General features: G+C 48.2%; 1 protein-coding gene across 2 annotated transcripts in view; it reads right to left on the bottom strand.

Moving 5' to 3' along the window:
- Positions 1–600: 600 nt before the first annotated feature.
- Positions 601–19,269, bottom strand: part of TGFA (transforming growth factor alpha) — a 111,728-nt gene continuing 93,059 nt past the window's right edge. The window contains exons 3-6 of one of the 2 annotated variants that reach the window (XM_040224569.1): positions 18,456–18,573; positions 4,597–4,746; positions 3,346–3,455; positions 601–1,486 (exon numbers count right to left, since the gene is read on the bottom strand). In XM_040224569.1, coding sequence (XP_040080503.1) covers positions 1,479–1,486; positions 3,346–3,455; positions 4,597–4,746; positions 18,456–18,573 — 386 coding nt within the window. In that variant the 3' untranslated portion in view covers positions 601–1,478. Of the gene's footprint in view, positions 1,487–3,345; positions 3,456–4,596; positions 4,747–18,455; positions 18,577–19,269 lie in introns of both variants that reach the window. The other variant, XM_040224568.1, reaches the window with a different exon arrangement.

Genomic DNA, 19,269 nt, shown 5'->3' with positions numbered 1-19,269 from the left:
CATTGTTTCCCTCTTTGCAAGTTTTAATAACAATTCCTAGGGATGAGCTCCACCATGAAGCTGGAGTGAACCAGGGGTTCCCACAAGCAGGCCCACTGGATTGGAGAGTACCCAGGAGAACAATTTCTCCTTCTCTGAGGGAAAGGCAAGACCCACGTGATGGAGGCAGCTTATTAAGAGTTTTTGTTTTAAAACAAAAAAGAAAAACCTAGCATCCTGAATGGAAAAGAAAAATAAAATCACTGGAATATTTCTCCTAATGTTTAAAAATAAATAGGAAAAGTTCAATTTGTCCTTTTCAAAATAAAGCAACAAATCAACCAAGTAGCAACATGGAAAATAAGTGACTGGTCCCCTTTCATGGGTGCAACCCCAAATGCCTATTGCTCTCTGCTAAAGCTCTTTGTCTAAACAGATTCTCGGACGGCCCACCAGAAGGTTAATATGTTTAATAAGAGCGGTGTAGTCACTGTTGTGTTTCCTCCTTGTAGATACGCACACAGACTCTCTTCCTCTTCCTCAATAAGGTGCCAGGTCTGCACTGTAAGATCTGCTAACTTTTCAGCAAGAATGTATTGTAGGGCATTTACCAGTTTTGTGTATTAAATGGCATGATCTCTGAACCCCAATCTTTGCTCCCATCAGTAACTCCGCCTCTGCTTCCATCTCCACCCATCCTGGTGCTTCCCCACCCCGCCCCCCCAAGTTTTAGCTGTCCCAAAGAGACCAGACATTTCTAATCAGTCTAGTTTTTTGGCCAGCAATACATGGATCATTGATGTAGATGTCTGAAAGGCTTTTACGCTTTTTACACTGACTTAAGAGATTAAAATAAAATCATCATCCACCTAATAAATAAGAAATTATCTCCGAGGATGGTGACAGCTCAGGAAGGTCTTCAACATCATTTGTCCATGGAAGACACTGGGCTGGTTGAGGGTTTCATGACAGAGGACTGGTAAGGCTCCTCCTCCTCCACTGGCGTCTTCATGTAGCAAAAAGCAGTGATGCTTTTTTTCACCATTTTCCCCAATAAGCAGATAGGAAAAAAAAAAAAAAAACTGTAACAATTATAGGAACTCCAGTGTCGGGCACGATGGAGACTATTCTGGGGAGATGGGTCTGGTATCCGTAACTGACAAGACACACCTACACACACCTGGATGCAGATGACGAAGCACACAGGTCCTTAGGTAAATAGGAGGTCCACCCCGTGCCATTCATTTCTGACCAGTCTTTCAACTGTGGTCCACCGATTTCTTCTCCAGGTCACATTGGATAACCCCAAGCAGACAGAGTTCTGGACAGAATTTTGAAGGAAGGCCCACATAAGACAAAAAGCCTGTACGGGTGACGGCAGGCAGAGAAGGAAAGGCCTGCTGGCCCATGCCTGGCAGCCCTTGCTGCGCCGAACTCAAGAAGTCCTTTTTCCCTCTGGCTGCTGCAGGCCACCTGGCAGAACTCCTCCTCTGGGCTCTTCAGACTACTGGAAGGAAGGAAAAACAGGTTAAGCTTTGCAGGCCACACTCCAGCCAGGCTGGGAAAACTGGCATGGGACAGAAACCTAGGGATGCACCAGCCCAAGTCACTGGGTTCTCTTGGGCAGTCAAGTCCACATTCTGCTGGTTTGACCACAGGGGCAGTAGCTCCTGAATCTGTGCTTTCAGCACCAAAGGAAAGAAGGAAACGGGGACACACACTGTTGAAGGCCTTCATTCAACTGGAGGTGATTCAGCCCCGTCTGCAGCCAGTTCCCTCAGCAGCAATGGCTTAGTGGGCAGCTCATGAGCTAGTCAAGGGCTTTGGCAGCAGAATGGCTTCCTCTAAGGCCACTGAAGAACAGACCCCTTTATTTCTCAATGGGTAGGCCCTGAGGGTACCCTCTGTGCCTGTCACAGGGAAGCAGGGTGCACCCAGTTCCCAGCAGCTCCTGAGTCCAGTCCAGCCTGGACATCTTCCTGCACTGGTCTCTCCCGGGTTCCCTGGAGGTGGAGCATACCCATCATCTTAAGAAGAGGGGCTTTAGCCTTGGTGGCCATCTCTGCAAGGTCAGACCCATTGCTGGGTTCAAAGCCAACATTCTCTCAAAATGTAGGTAGAGAAGAAGTGACATTAACAAGAAATTTACTCCACCCTAAATGACTCTGCTAAGGTGCAGACTGAGGGTACAAAAATACTATCAACTTTCTCAAAAAGCCATACACAATTTTTTTCTATTGGTGTTAAAAGACCAAACAAAAATGTTTATCTTCATTAGCTCAATGCATGGTCCCCTGAGGTAGTGGAGGAAATGGGAGTAGGGACTTCAGAGGCCCTGGGTCTCATCCTAGCTCCCCCAGGGACTCAGACCTTCCACAGAGGTCTTTGGCAGACTCAGTTTACCCACACCCTCCTCAAGACTACTGCAAGGATCAATGAATCAGCACATTCCTAAATCAAAAGAACTGCTCACGCACAATTACTATGGCTCTTGAAATGAAGATCAAGTAACGGAGGCCCCTTGCCTTCAGTCCCCTCCAGGTCAGACCACCAGGAGGCCTAAGGAGCGCAGCAGGCACTTTCTCCCCACCCTCTCCACACAACCTTGAGCTGACTATTTAGTAGAGAAGCCACCCTCAGGTGGATGAGGCTGGGGTGATTGTCTCTTGACGAACCACTTCCTAAAAAGGAACACTAAGTTTATGACAGTCTTTCTGGTCAAACAAGCATTCCAGAAACTCATTCACGTGTGACTTTTCAGAGCCTGTCTGGATTAATTTGCTATTTGACTCCAGGAGCCTGGAGCTAGGGATGCTCGGAGAAGGCTCTGGAGATGGGAGTCTGGCATCCTAGCCAGATGTCCAATCTTTTTCACAGACGTTGGAGAAAATATTCATGGAACAATGGTAAAGTGAACGAAGATCACAGGATTCTAAGAGCTCAGAGTCCTTCAAGACCTTCTGGAAGCCGCATCTCTCATTTCACTGCTGGGAAAGGGAAGATGATTTCTCAAGAGAAAGAGAAAGAATGTCTGTTGTGTGTCTCCAGTCTGTGATAAACCAGGTTCTTTATCTCAGTACTTATTTAATTTGCACGACATCTTTTTAATGAGAAAACCAAGGCTCAGAGATGTTATTTGTTAAAGGCCACATGGTCACAGGTAAGGATAACAGAGCCACCTTCTGAGGAAAAGGCACATTGGAATAAACTGAATCTGACTTGGTAGGATAAGTGTCCTCTTCTTTTTCTCCCTTCTTTCTGCTTCACCCTCCAAGAACTTCTGCCCTGACTTGGAGCAGGTGGTCCTTTTCTCTACCCAACAGTGTCTCCCGAGCGAAAAGTCCTCCCTTGAGGCAGCCTCCTTACCTGTTTCTGAGTGGCAGCAAGCAGTCCTTCCCTTCAGGAGGGCGCTGGGCTTCTCATGCCGGCAGATAAGCGCCCGGCACCACTCACAGTGTTTTCGGACCTCACAGCAGCTGCAAAGGTGCAGAGAACACGGGCTGGGTAGGAGCCTGGCAGGAGCGCCCAGCTGGTGCAGTGTCTGCCAGAGGGGCCTGCTGGGCAGCTCCGGGCTCTACCTATCCTTCCCTTGGAGCGTCCAGAGGGACAATCACAGCACAGGGCTGAGGGCTTTGCAAGGAGGTGGCCTTTGGGGCCACTTACGGAAGGATCTGTTGGCCACCCAAAAAGACCAGCTCTATGTGGCCGCTCCTCTCTGGGTTGGCCAAATAGGCTCAGTTGGCAGTGGGGACCAGTCACTCCCCACCCCCCACCCCCACCCCGGTGGCCCAGCTGTTTGCTCCATAAAGCAGCAGTTGGGTCACTTAGAACCACTGTCAGGACTGGGCCAAAACAGCCACTTCAGGTTGGCAGGCCTGTGTGGGCTTGGGACGGGGTCATCCATCCAGGAGCAGCCAGTAAGCAGTAAAGCAGGGACTGTATGTAGACTGTATGGACCCACGGAAGGAATGAAAGAACGAGCCAAGCAACTCCATGGCTTCAGATCCTTTTCCGAAGACTAACACTCTCTGGTCGTGGCAAACTCATCCTCTCAGTGCACCTGCTACCCGTATTTCCAGGGAACATCGGGCCAGTGTTCTGGCCCAATACTGGAAATACAACCCTCGGGTCTGTGCCTTTGCAGAGCAACCCAATCGGAATATATAGGCAAGCAAATGAGGCTAAGAACACCCGAAAAGGGGCTCAGGAAGGCTTTCTGGAAGATGCCAGGCAGCAGCTGAGGTCTGGAGGAAGAGCAGAGGGAGTAACAGCAACAGTGGCTTTAGGATTTGCAGAGAGGAAGTGTGGCTGTTAACTGTACACAGGAGGCTTGGAGCCTTTTCCAATTCCCTCTGGACCCCCTGCACAACCCCATCACAATGGTGAAGGCTCCAAGATGGCTCTGCTTCCAGTCAAGGCCCATTTGCTGGAGATCTCCCGGGCTATGTGCCCTTCATACTGCTCAGCTTTCACCAAAATCCCTCTTCACTTTGCTAACACTAATCAGACATCACAGCAGTAAACTGCCGACGTGGCCCTGCTATCTGGGAGCGCTGCAGATGGCCCCGGGAAGGCAGGCAGGTGGGGGACCCGGCCTCAGGGGCAGTGTAGACTTACTGTATCAGCACACATGTGATGATGAGGACAGCCAGGGCCACGATGGAGACCACCACCAAGGCGGTGATGGCCTGCTTCTTCTGGCTGGCAGCCACCACGGCCAGGAGGTCCGCGTGTTCACAGCGTGCACCGACGTACCCAGAGTGGCAGCTGAGGAAGACAGGGACATCAGCACATGCTCTGGGCAGAGGTCTCATTCGCCCCACTCCCCAGGAGGACTGGACTGGAGAGACTCAAGCCCTACAAAAAAGCCCTAAGGGGCCCCTCCAGCCCTGGCTATTGGAGGCAAAGGTGTCGGTAAAATCGCTCCGACTCCCCTGCATAGGCTTCTCTTGCTTGGAGAACGAGGTAACTCATCAGCTTATCATCTGCGGAGGCAAGGTGCTGCTGAAGCACTTTGTTATCATGGTTACTATGCCAGATCCTGGGGGAGTGAGGAAGGCAGCAAATGTGTCTAGGACATGAAGCTCATTTTGGCAGTTCATAAAAAACCAGGTTATTTTTAAACTAAATGTGTGTATTCAGAATTCCCAGTGATGAGAGAAAGAAAATACACTAAACCAGCAGGAGACAAAGACTGTGGCTTGATTTTTATCTTCTTTGTCAGGACTAATTAGTCCTGCAAGTATTTACCAGGTGATCCAGCGCACAGGGGCACGTACTGGAGTAGAATCAGCAGCACTGTCCCCTAACTGTAGGACCTGAAAAGCCCCGGGGGGCTTACATTTGTGATTCCCTTAAACCTGGGCTTCCAGACCCCAGATGCCAGGAGTCACAGGACAAATACAGGGTATTTCCTGGAGCATAGCTTTTGCTCAACGTTAACAAAATTTTAATCATTTTAATGTAAAAAGAACAGGTATTGTATGGGTTTAAGGCAAACAGGAGATGTTGCAAAAATGGCTGCTTAAGACCACAGCCTGGGATACTGGAGCACACAGCTTCGGTCTCTAAGGCTGCTTAGTGGAAAAATTTCCCACTGGTGCTCTTTATTCCAAAGCTCAATCGTTATGTACCTCATTTAAAGGCATTTTTAGTTTGAATTCAGGTACTTGCTTTCAGTTAAAGATTAATTTACATTTGACCCATGTTTTCTCATTTAGTCTTCGCACAGAAAAGTCAAGTCATTTGCTTGAATAGATGGGGAAACAGTGGAAACAGTGTCACACTTTATTTTTGGGGCTCCAAAATCACTGCAGATGGCGACTGCAGCCATGAAATTAAAAGACGCTTACTCCTTGGAAGAAAAGTTATGACCAACCTAGATAGCATATTCAAAAGCAGAGACATTACTTTGCCGACTAAGGTCCGTCTAGTCAAGGCTATGGTTTTTCCTGTGCTCACGTATGGATGTGAGAGTTGGACTATGAAGAAGGCTGAGAGCCAAAGAATTGATGCTTTTGAAGTGTGGTGTTGGAGAAGACTCTTGAGAGTCCCTTGGACTGCAAGGAGGTCCAACCAGTCCACCCTAAAGGAGATCAGTCCTGGGTGTTCATTGGAAGGACTGATGCTGAAGCTGAAACTCCAATACTTTGGCCAACTCATGAGAAGAGTTGACTCACTGGAAAAGACTCTGATGCTGGGAGGGATTGGGGGCAGGAGGAGAAGGGGATGTCAGAGGATGAGATGGCTGGATGGCATCACCGACTTGATGGACATAAGTTTGAGTGAACTCCGGGAGTTGGTGATGGACAGGGAGGCCTGGTGTGCTGCAATTCATGGGGTCGCAAAGAGTCGGACACGACTGAGCAACTGAACTGAACTGAACTGAACTGAACCATGCCAAAGAGGCTCAGGAGGTAAAGAATCTGCCTGCAATGTGGGAGACCCTGGTTCAATCCCTGGGTCAAAGAGAAGATCTCCTGGAGAAGGGAATGGCCACTCACTCCAGTATTCTTGCCTGGAGAATTCCTTGGACAGAGGAACCTAGTGGGCTGCATAGGGTTGCAAAGAGCCAGACTCTGCCAAGGAAGAGACAGAAACACATTCCCAGATCTGTGGACCCCAGGGTCTGGGTTCCGGCTCACTCAGCAGGCTGCTGCCCCAGTATACTATCCGGGATTGGGATAAAAACACTGCGGATTAAGCTCTTGATCTTGAAACAGTAAAGGAGATTTGAGGTTCTAGGTCCAACAATGCAGGGTTCTCCACAGACCTAAGGAGAGAGCAGGCTCTGGGGAGGAGGAAGATGCGGGAGCTCTGGCAAGAAGACTTTGCTTGAAAAAGGATCTGGACCACGGAAGTGTGAATAAGAGCCCAGGCTCTCACAGCCTCAGGCTAGGAGGGAGATGACTGGGGGCGGGGGGGTTATGAAACAGGGACAAGTTTTTTTTTTGTTGTTGGTTTTAATAACAGGATCACGTGAAGGCCAAAGTCAGGAAACAGCTCACCCTGTAGGCGGGGGAGAAGACAGAGGCACTGGTCCCTTCCCACCAGGAGAAAGCTAAAGCGTAGACTGAACTTGAGACTGAGAGGCGATAAACAGCAGGCACAGATGACGCACAAATGAAGCTGTGAGTGTCTACAGAGAATGCGGCAAAGGGTGCCCCCTCCAGCCATTCTGCGTTTTCACTCTGCACCCTGATGGCTCTCACCTGGGTGGTGGGCTTCCTCCTCCTTTCATTTAGCATCCAACACCCCATATCTGCAGGACCCTAATCTACCCCCTCTACTTTATCTTCTGTCACTTAGATTTCAGCCAACCCATCAGTCCCCCGCCCCCCAGTGCCAACTAAACTAGGGCCAGCAGCTCACAGACACTCAGGACACACCTGTTTGTGAATGAATGATTACCTTCCCCTTGTCCGTCTCAGCTCCTGCTACCTTCTCTGCCTGTGACACTATTCCTCACTTCCTTCCTCAAACTCCATCTCAAAGACCACATTCTCCAAGAAGATATAATTTGAAGACTCACTCATTCATTCGTCCATCCATCCATTTTCCAAAGCTCTTTCCATGGATCTCTATAGCCTGTCTTTCCCTAAAGGCCCTTAGGACTATGCCCACCTCTGTGACTGCTCTTCCTGCCAGCTTCACTGGAGGCTAGCCTCTAGGCTCCTCCAGGCAAGACCGAGCTCTACAAAATTTCTGGTGAACCACTGAACAGAAGAGGGTTGGGGAGCCTGGGCTTTGTTAGATGTCTAACCAGGAATTGTGGCCAAGTCAATGAGACTTCTCTGTAGTTGGGTGTTGGTGTTGCTTCCTCCTAGGGAGGGGAGTGTGATGACGATTTGCACAGCCATTTATGAAAGGTCCAGGCCATAGGAGATGCAATTTCACCCAGCTTAAACTCCTCTAACCCACAGGCTCTGGGAGAGGAGGATTCAAACATCTCCTCAACTGTCTCAACTGCTTGGTTCTGGAAACCCTATGAACTAACAAATCAATGCTGGGGACTCCAAGAAATCCTATTTAAATAAAAGAGTGAGAGCCTAGTGCTAATTACAACATTAGCTTATTGAAGGCTATGCTAAACTCCTACATGAATCATCTCTGTTAATCCCAACAATAACAACTGCATGTGAGGTCTGGGCTGCTATTTACCTTGTTTTACAGATGGGGAAAGAGGGTGGGGAGTGGATTCTAGAGTTTAAAAACTAAAGATCTTAACTGTGAAGGAGGCCTTTCCAGTGTAATGCAAATTGATTTGGAAGATACTCTGGGATATTGATTCAATGGCAGACTCACAAACCACATAGCAAAAGGGAAGATGGGCTGCTGACTGCCCTGTAAAGAAGTCTTTCTGCAGTGGGTATAGCAAATTGCAAAGATGCCCCCAAACAATGCCATCTTAACTCACCAGGAAAGATAGCCCCCAGACTGAGTCACACTTTGCTGACTTTCTTGTTCTTTCTAACATGTGAGTGCTGGGCCCTTCACAACCAGCCTTGCCTCAGAACTGCTCCAGTGGAGGTCCGAGCTCATTACGTATGTCTTCATGCCAAAAAGAATGCCTCTTTGTCCCCGTAGGGTCACAGCTGCAAACATTCAAACCCCAGTCTCATTGCAATAGGGTACTCAGCATGTTTCTGAATGAAACCTTCCCTGGGGAGGCAAGAGAGTTACATGAGTTGTTGCCAAATATTGGGTTGGTGAAAAAGTTCATTTGGATTTTTCTGTAAGACCTTTTGGCCAACCCAATACATGAGACTCTAGGTCACAGCCTAGGTGAGCTCTTAGAGTAGTGAGTCTTAGCGCCAACCAGCCCAACTGCACTGGGAGGCAGAATAGCCTGTAGATACTCGAGCTTTCCCCAGGACCTCCCAGATCAAAGCCTCTCTGAAAATGGGGCCTGGGTGTCTTAAAGAAAAGGCTGAAGGTATTCTGATGAAGCCAAAGTTGAAAGCCACATGAAGGCTGCCAGTGAAATCAACTCTAGCTGCACATTGGAATGGCCTGGGGAGCTTGAAAAAAAATAAATCTTGATGTCCAGACCACATCCCAGACCAACTAAGTCAGAGTAAGGACTGGAGTAAGGACTGACATCAGTATTTTTAAAGCTCCCAGATGATTCCAACGGGCAGCCAGGGTTAGACTTTCTAAGGCAATTTAGACTTGCTGGTTTGGGGATGGACAGAGGTCCTTTTTTTTCCTGACCACTCATCTGTAATATAGGCAGGCTTCTCAGTTGCTCTTTACTGGGCGGGGAGGGGTGGGGTGGGCAAGAAAAGGTTTGGTAACAAACATTTTTTAAAAATTTCCTAAGCTTCTACTAATATTATACTTAATTATGCCAATTATTGTAGCATAAATCACACAGTGAGGGGAAGCATCACCTCACCTGGTCACAAATGACTCACGCTTGACTCAGCTGCTGTCTTGACCTCAGGTAGGCACCAGATCCCACCTGGCTGCACATCAGAATCACCTGGGAAGCTTTGGAAAATGCCAAGGCCATGGCCACACCCTTGGAAATGCCCCTGACCAATTGGTCTGGGCACCCAAGTGACTCTAATGTGTGGCCAGGCCTGAGAACCACTGAGGCAGAACGGTCATTTAAGCTATAGACTCGAGAGCAACACTCCAAAGTCTGCCCCTCTCCCCTCTCTCCCCTCTTCCTATCTCTCTCTGGGCATTTCCCCAGGTGGGAGCTGTACAATGGGTCTTCTCATTCAGGTGCAGGAGAAACCCGAATAATTTTGAAAATGAGCCTCTGGAATCATATACAGGCTGTTTTCCCAAAATAAGAACCGAAAAGAAAGTGGTGCCCAAAAAGAGACAGGGCAAAGTGCAGCACAGGAAGGGCACGGATCCTGTCTGAGCTGAGAAGCCATGGTGGCTGAGGGCGAGGGGCAATGTGCTCCAGCCAAGAGGGCCCTGGGACCGTCTCTGCTGGGTGCTGATTCAGTCTGGAGGTGGCTTTGGTGCTTTCTTGGGAGCAAACGACAATAATTAAATGATGAACAACATGCCTCTCTTTCTCCTCTGCTCAGGGCTTTCAGACCTTCTAGCCCTGTCCAGTTGCCCAGTTTTTCCCCCTAAGTTCCCTTTGCACCTGGTTCACAGTGCCTTTTAAAATTTTAAAGAAATGGTGATAATGCATATAAGCTGTGCTCTTACAATTTTTTTCCCTCTTAAGGAAAATATCCTCTAATCAGAAAAATAATGGTTCTAAGCAAATTGGAAAGTACATAAATTATAAGAGATTGGAGAGAAAAAGAAAGTCCACATTACTGCACATCTGACCACCTCAAAGTCTGACAAGTAAGTACTTCTTCTATATAGTTTTCTTAACATAGTTAAGATTTTAAAAAAATATTATTTTGTATCAATTTTTCGTTTGACATCTCACCATTTCACTATGTCATTAGAAACATGCAGGAGTTGTTTGGAATGGTTGTAAAGTAATTTATACAGAGTTTGCTTCACTGAACCCTTACCATTTAGACTGCATCCAATTTTGATTTCATAAATAATGCTAATGGATTATCTTTGTGTACACACTTTGCTTGCATTTGAGATTACTTCCTCAGGATAGGATCCCATAAGTGGGCACAGCATGGTATAGTGAGTGAGTGAGTTAAGTCGCTCAGTCGTGTCCGACTCTCTGCGACCCCATGGACTGTAGCCTAACCAGGTTCCTCCGTCCATGGGATTTTCCAGGCAAGAATACTGGAGTGGGTTGCCATTTCCTTTTCCAGGAGAGCTTTCCAACCCAGGGACTGAACCCAGGTCTCCTGCATTGTAGGCATGGTTTAGGCTTGGAGCCAAATTGTCATGGGTTTGAATCCCATTCCCCACTTAATGCCTGTGTGACCTTGAGCAAGTTACTTAACCTCTCTGTGCCACTGATTCTGTGTCAGTAAAACACAGAGTAACAAAACTTACCTCATAGAGTTATGAGCATTAAATGAGTTAACATCTTGTGAAGTGCCTGACACTAAGGAAGGGCTGTATGAGTGCTAAAAATGTAAATAAAAGAATGAGAGCATTTTAAAGGCTCTTGAGAGACACTGTCTTCATAAACAATGATGTACTCTCTGGCTGGAGGCTAGTGTTCTGAATTTTAGTCAAGGCTTTTGGCAGGGACCCTAAGATAAAGTCTTTAATATGGGGGCCAAGGACCAAATTGACCAAAGTTAGGGACTAAGGTTTTAGAAAAATATTTATACCAACTTGCCTTAACCATGGAGAAAATCCACAGGGTTGTGGTAGGAGTGGGGACATTGAGCCACAGGACATTTGTATTGGGTTTACCCATTCTTGGCCTTGGGGTTTCCCCAGAAGCCCAGCTGGTAAAGAATCCTCCTGCAATGCAGGAGACTTTGGTTTGATTATTGGGTTGGGAAGATCCCCTGGAGAAGGGATAGGTACCCACTCCAGTATTCATGGGCTTCCCTGGTGTCTCAGATGGGAAAGAATCCACCTGCAATGTGGGAGACCTGGGTTCCATCCCTGGGTAGGGAAGATCCCCTGGGGGAGGGCATGGCAACCCACTCCAGTGTTCTTGCCTAGAGAATCCCCATAGAAAGAGGAGCCTAGTGGGCTACAGCCCAAGGGGTCACAAACAGTTGGACACGACTGAGTGACTAAGCACACATTCTTGGCCTCAAGAACAAGATTTGCCATGACCGATGCTTTTGAACTGTGGTGTTGGAGAAGACTCTTGAGAGTCCCTTGGACTGCAAGGAGATCTAACCAGTCCATTCTGAAGGAGATCAGTCCTGGGTGTTCTTTGGAAGGAATGATGCTAAAGCTGAAACTCTAGTACTTTGGCCACCTCATGCAAAGAGTTGACTCACTGGAAAAGACTCTGATGCTGGGAGGGATTGGGGGCAGGAGGAGAAGGGAATGACCAAGGATGAGATGGCTGGATGGCATCACTGACTTGATGGACGTGAGTCTGAGTGAACTCCAGGAGTTGGTGATGGACAGGGAGGCCTGGTGTGCTGCGATTCATGGGGTCGCAAAGAGTCGGACACGACTGAGGGACTAAACTGAAACTGATAACCTCTCTGCCTGGGGCACTTGGGGAGGAGTGTACTGGAGGGGTAGGGGCTTCCTCATGGTTCATGGTCTACTGACTTTCACTGCTCCTTCAGCAGGACCTGAATCCTTCAGCTGTGGTCATAGTTAACAATGTACTGATCACCATGGTGACGGTGCTGATGAAGGCTGCTCTTATACTCTGCTGGGAACTGGGCTTGAATGTTCCCCAATGCTCTAACAGCACCTTCTGTAGTAATTCAATAGATGAATGGATGAAGATGTGGCACATTGATACAACAGAATACTACTCAGCCATAACAAAGAAGTCAGTCAGTCATTTGCAGGAACATGGATACAACTAGAGATTATCACACTAAGTGAAGTAGGTCAGAAGGAGAAAAGGCAAATACCACACGATATCCCTTATATGTGGAATCTAAAATACAACACAAATGAATTTATCTACGAAACAGAAACAGACTCAGAGACAGAACAGACTTGTCTGTTGCCAAGGATCAGTGGGTGGGAGAGGGATGGACTGGGAGTTTGGGGTTAGTAGCTGTCGGAGAAGGCAATGGCACCCCACTCTTCCAGTACTCTTGCCTGGAAAATCCCATGGACAGAGGAGCCTGGCAGGCTGCAGTCCATGGGGTCGCTGAGGGTCGGACATGACTGAGCGACTTCACTTTCACTTTTCATTATCATGCATTGGAGAAGGAAATGGCAACCCATTCCAGTGTTCTTGCCTGGAGAATCCAGGGACGGGGGAGTCTGGTTGGCTGCCATCTATGGGGTCGCACAGGGTCGGACACGACTGAAGCGACTTAGCAGCAGCAGCAGCAGACGCAAACTATTACACAAAGAATAGACAAACAAGTCCTACTGAATAGCACGGGGAGGTCTACTCAATATCCTGGGATAAACCATAATGGAAAAGAATATATACATGTATATAACTGTTACTCTGCTGTACAGCAGAAATTAACACAATACTATAAGTCAACTCAACTTCAATAAATAATAAATCTAAAAATAACTTTCTGTGATGATGCAAATAGTGTCTGTATATGTGGCATCTAATACAGTAGCCACTCACAGCCCAGAGGTAGTAAGTACCTGAAAAGTGGCTAGCGAGACTGAAAAATGAAATTTTAATAAATAAGTTAAATAGCCTCACAGAGGGAGTGGCTCCTGTCTTGGACAGGAAAAGCTCTACATGCGTTATGGTCACTGGGGCCTCCTTACAATCCTGAGAAATACTCATCTCCCCATCTTATACACAAAGAAACTGAGGCTTAATGGTGCTAAGTCCCTTGGGTCTGTCTGACCTTGAAACTTAGGCCTTTAACTGCTGTGTGATCCTGCCTGGTGTGTGACCCCCAGGATCTGCTTCCGGTGAGGGCAGAGAGAAGGCGTGCACTTCCTCAAGGTCTGTGGTTGGGCGGTGTCCTAACTTCTCCCCCTAACCCCACTACCTGCTGGCTGTTGAGAGGATAGATCTATGTGAAGTGGCTTAAGCACCAGCAGGAAAACCGCCCCCAGCCCTGGTCTCTTGGGAGGCATGTTCTCGGCTGCGCAGGCAGTCTGTGGGCTTACTGAAGGCGGTCACCCCGCCCTGGGTGTTCGACTGTTCAGATCCCAGTGGATGGCTCTGTGGCCAGAGCCAGGTGGAATATTTTCCTTGGCCGACAGCAATGTGCTTTCACACTTTGCAGTGGGAAAGTCAGGGAGTTCAGTCACCGAGGGGCATTTTGGACTGTGAGACACTTCAGCGAATTGCCACTGGCTGCCAACACTGGAACCCTGAAAACCTGTCCCCTGGGTGGCTTCCTTCAACTGTTTTCCTTTGTTTGAAGGTTCCTGCAAACAGCAGACCAACGCTTTGCAGAATTTGCCTCAGGGGAAAAAATGGTGCTTGAGTCCTAACCTTGCATTTCTCTGGTTTTACTAACTGCCTTTGGAAGTTCTTCGCCTATTTGTTTTCTAAAGTGGTCGGTGCCTGCTGCTGCTGCTGCTGCTAAGTCGCTTCAGTTGTGTCTGACTCTGTGCAACCCCACAGACGGCAGCCCACCAGGCTCCCCCAACGCTGGACCTAGCAGGGATTTATTAAAGAGAGACCAAAAAATACAATCTAGAGTTCATGTGGAGCATAAATATTTCAGGATGATGTTCACTACCTTTGGCAATTTCTGACTAGCTATTTGTTTTAACTTTTTTCTTAATTTCGTATTTTAGTGTGAGATGTCATTTTAACTCTGGAGACCCAAAGACTATTGTTCTTATGGAAAACAAAGCTTAAGAGCCTACAGTATTTTAGAAAGAACTCCCTCTTTTCAGACTATAATCTTTGGCCCCTGTGGGTTTTCCTTGTAAATCCATGACTGACATGCCCTTAACCTCAAGGTTTCTGAGTTTTACTGACTAGGATGAGTGTGTCAGTTACCCCAGAGCTAGGGCGGTTCTTAAGGGCAGGAACAGCAGGCTTTGCTTTCTCTGCATAGACTCAGAATTTCTGATCTAGTGGCAATGAATGAATTAGAACACTCTTCTAAGTACTGAAACTACAAAAAGGTATAAGGTATGGTCCTGCCCTCGGCAAGCTTGACAGAAATGATCAAAGCTGGCTGTTGTGAGCAGAAAAGAAAGGCGACAGGATGATGGACTGGCAGCAGCTTCGGTGTCAGGGAGCAGTGGGCAGAGGTAGAAACTGAGGAACTGGAGAGGGCAGGCTGTGCTCCAGAGAAGCTGGGTGTCTGCTTGGAGTTGTAAACCTGACTTCCAAAATGCAAGCAATTAATTAACACCACCAAAGAATAATTCAGATTCATCTACTGCTACACGAAACACGTCTGTGCGCTGAATACCGCCCCTAGGCTGCCAAGACCCAATGGGGAAACTGAGGTAAAGACGAGGTAAAGTCTCGCATGGCCGTGCCTCCCCAGAGACGGTCAGCTTCCCCATACTGCAAAAGGGGATTCTATAGACTCTGCCCTTGACCCAGAGGAAGGAATCCTTGAGAGTCTGTGCACAGGGCAACAAGGTTGGGAATGACCCTGACATTCCCCTGGAGGAAGCTTTGCCTGCAAAGGGACAGTGTCAATACCTTTCCTGGAAACAAAAGCTTAGCTTTTTGAGGTGAACTCTGTGAGGCTGAGGCAGAAGGAGTGTCCTCCAGGGCAGCAAAACAGAACATGGGTTTGGGGGCTGGAACTGATGGGACTGAATCCCAGCTCCACAGTATATGGGCTCTGGGCCCCCAGGCAAGTTGCCTAACTTCTCTGAGCTTAAGTCTTCTGATTTACACAATAAGGGCAAGAATCTCTACTTGAGAGGAAGGATGAGAGAACGGCATGAGTCACTGTATGCGGAGCTGGGGCTTACAGTTTTTACCCAGAGCCTACTATTATTATTTATAGTAATAGTTACAGTGTGAGTGGGGAGAGAGATGGCCAGCTGTCCAGAAAACCAACATTAATGGCGTGTAAATGTGATGGGCAATGATCTCCTTGAACCAAAAGCAGAGCTTGGCACCCAGGCTGAGGAGAACAAGAGCGCCCCCCCGTGTCCCACTCTCAGAAGGCTTCCACGAGCCAATGGGGCTCAGCCACAGGTAGGGTTATCGCTCTGGGTCTCTGCTGACCCAGGCTCAAGGCTGCCAGCTCTCAACATTTAGAACAGCCCCTGATCTGGTGGAAACACTAACCTTCTGACACAATTTTGGCCAGAACTGTCCTCTCTCTCCAAAGAAGACCCTCTCATCGCATAGCCGGGGGTAGCCTGAGGTCTTGGCACTAGAGATGACTGGAAGGGAGAAGACCCTCCACCTGCTGCACTGGAGACTTCCTGAGATCTGGGCTAAAAAGTCACACTTCCTTCAGGGCCAGTGTTTTTCCACAATGATCAGGCAAGTAACAAAAACAGCCCCATCAGTCCCCAAGGCTCCCATGTGTATTTTCATAAGAGTGGTAATCATGAATGACAATGACTCTTGCCATCAGCATGCTTTGTATTTATGGGGTGGGCAGGAGGGCTCTTGGCTCTGCAGATGTGACCTGGGGCCTTATCTAGTTCTCCTGGAGGAAGGTGGCCAGTGTGCCCCTCCAAGTGAGGCCCAGAGGTACCCCAAGGGGCCACTGCACAGTCTCACACAGCTGTACCTCAGGAAAAGGAGAGTCCCACCCACCACCACTTACTGTGGCAGGCTCTCCCAGTCCCCTCGGCTAGTCTTCTGATACCTTCAGCATCGTGGATAAGAAAGCAGCTTTAGAAGCCAGACCAGCCAGGTCTGAATGTGCACTCTCCTCTGTGATAAGGGCACAACCTCTCCATGCCCTGGGGTCATCATGAGGATTACATGAGTTTAGAACAGTGACTGGCATGAAGCAAAGCTCAATAAACGCTGGCTTGTTATTAACATTTAGTATTATTTACCAGTACCAGTGACTTCCCAGGTGGCGCTGGTGGTAAAGACCCCACCTGCCAATGCCAGAGACGTGTGTTCGATCCCCCTGGTTGGGAAGATCCCCCGGAGGAGGGTATGGCAAGCTACTCCAGTATTCTTGCCTGGAGAATCCCCATGGACAGAGGAGGCTGGCAGGCCATGGTCCATAGGGTCACAAAGAGTTGGACATGACTAAAGTGACTTCGCACACACACACACTGGTACTATTAGGTTGGATCATATGAAATTGCTGACTTCCATTTTCCACCTATAAAAATGGCATTTTCGTAGAGATGGATGGTTCTTAAAGGGAGTGGAGGACAATTTTGCCTCCTCCACAAAGCCCCCCACCCCAGGGTACATTTGGCAACGGCTGGAGACATTTTTGATTGCCACGACTGTTGGGGGGAAGTGGTACTGGCACCTGGTGGGTAGAGGCCAGGGATGCTAACATCCTTCAGCCACACAGGCGTGCCCACACAACAAAGGGTTACCCAGCCCCAAATGTCCACAGTGCCAAGGCTGAGTACAGGGCCAACTTACAGTATTCCACCATGCACAGGTTAACTTTCTTAAAACATCCCTTTCCCAAACTGATGGCTCCCACTGGCTAGAGAATAAAGGCTCACTTCCAACAGGCCCTGGCCTCCAATTCACCTGCAGGTTTGTCTCCTCCCTGCTATGGCCGCACTGACCCATAACAGTATAGTACAGCTAATAAAATAAGCTGGAAGTGCATGCAAAGGGTTGGGATGCATGAGTGCCCAGGCCTGGAGTAACTTCTCTGCTTTCCCCATCAGCCCAAGTCCAACAGCTGCTCTAGAAGGCTTTACTTATGTGCCTTTCTTGCCCAGTCGGGCTGACCATTGCAATTACTAGTGGCTTTTAACTAATGTGACTCCTGGGTCCCATTCCTAGAGATTTCTGATTCAGTGGGTGTGGGTGGGCTCAGCTATATTTTAAGAAGCAACCCTCCCTGCACCCTGCCCCTACCCCCCACCCCTGCCCCGCCTCATGCTGGGCCTGCTACGCCCATCTTCGTTCCCAAGTTGTTCTGTTCTGTTGCCAATCAGGCACACCAACCCTTTGTGTGCCTTTCTGGCTTATTTTATTAGCTGTGTGGTAAAGATGCCGGAGGGCACAGACCTTATCTCAGAGATACTGGCCACTCAAAGGGATCCAACCCAGTGTCTTGCTCTCCAAAAATTCTAAGTAGTGAATTAAACTTGAATCCAAGATTAGGAGTTTGGGATTAACAGATATATACTACCATATATAAAATGGGTAAATAATAGGGACCTACTGTATAGCACAGGGAACAATATTCAATATTTTATAATAACCTATCATGGAAAAGAATCTCAAGAAGAATGCATGTATTCTATATATAAATACACGACTGAATCGCTTTGCCACACACCTGACAGTAACACAAGACTGTGAATCAACTACGCAGGTGGCTGAGTCACACCCGACTCTTCTGCAACCCCACAGACTGTAGCCCACCAGGCTCCTTTGTCCATAGGATTTTTCAGGCGAGAAACGGGTTGCCGTTTCCTCCTTCAGGGGATTTTCCCCACCCAGAAATGGAACCCTCACCTCTGGTGTCTCCTGCATTAGCAGGCAGGTTCTTTACCACTGAGCCACCTGGGAAGCCCAAATCAACTATATTTCAATTTAAAAAAAAAAAGGAAAAACCTCACTTGAATCCAGGAAGTTTCATACTTTGTTGAACCCAGGAGCCACCTGAGATGCTTGTTAAAAATGCAGACACCCAGGCTCCACGTCCTAGGAATCCAGCCTCAGTGCCTCTGGGCCGGGACCAGCAGGGCTGAAGCAAGCTGTCCCTCGGCCCACTGTTCTGATTCTCCATTAGGTTTGGCTCCAGGGCTCTCAGGCGGCTCTGGCACGGCTTGTGGAGGTCAATGCTGTTTTAAGTGGTGCTGGGATGCCTGCAGCCCCAGCACTGCAGACCGCAAGGGACACTTACACACACGCTGGCTTCTCCTCCTGCACCAAAAACCTGCAGGTTCCATGGAAGCAGAACTGACTGTGGGAAGCTGGGCAGTCATTAAAATGGGACACCACAGCTGCAGCCACGGGCGGGTCTGCTGGGGAGAGAGAAGACATTTGGCTCAGATTCAAGACACAGCAAGACATCCCACCAGTCCCCACCCCCCTGGAGAAGGAGCCCGGATGGCTGGGGTGTCTAGTCCCTACCAGCATCTCCTCCTCAGCTCTCATAAATTATCTAACGGCCAGTCCAGAACCTGCTTGTGAGCTTTCCAGGGGGGCTTTACTTACTTAGCTTTGTAAGGAACAAAACAGCCTCCCCAAAAGCCTCAGTGTAATTCAGAGATATCACAGCAATTTTACTATTTAAAGCCTATTCCCCAAGAACAACCTAATTTTACTTTTGAAAAATGATAGAGATCATTTTTTTAAAAGACAGCCTCCATAAAAATCTGTTTTAAAGGCAGGAAACTGAAGAAAGTTACAAAAGAGTACTATTTAACCATTCAGTTGATGCTGAGGAAGAATTATGATGCAAAAAGATGTTCATGATATATAACTATAAGAGAAGTAGTGCATTTCCAGTGTGGTCTGTATAGTATGATTCTATGCAAACACACAGAAATTTAGACCTGAAGAAGTCTGGGAGGGATTACAGAAACATGGCGGCAGGGTCTCTCTGGGGTGGTAGGACAGGTTGTGATCATGCCGTGAAGAGGACTTAATGCATACAAGTCCACCTAGGAGAGGCACAGGCAGGACTGGGAAAGCCAGGGTGGCGGTGGGGAGAG

Source organism: Oryx dammah, unplaced genomic scaffold (genome assembly GCF_014754425.2).
Source record: "Oryx dammah isolate SB20612 unplaced genomic scaffold, SCBI_Odam_1.1 HiC_scaffold_25, whole genome shotgun sequence".
In the NCBI taxonomy this organism is placed as follows: Eukaryota; Metazoa; Chordata; class Mammalia; order Artiodactyla; family Bovidae; genus Oryx; species Oryx dammah.
The sequence above is the reverse complement of the archived record's forward strand: the minus strand, read 5'-3'. Positions and strand labels throughout refer to the sequence as shown.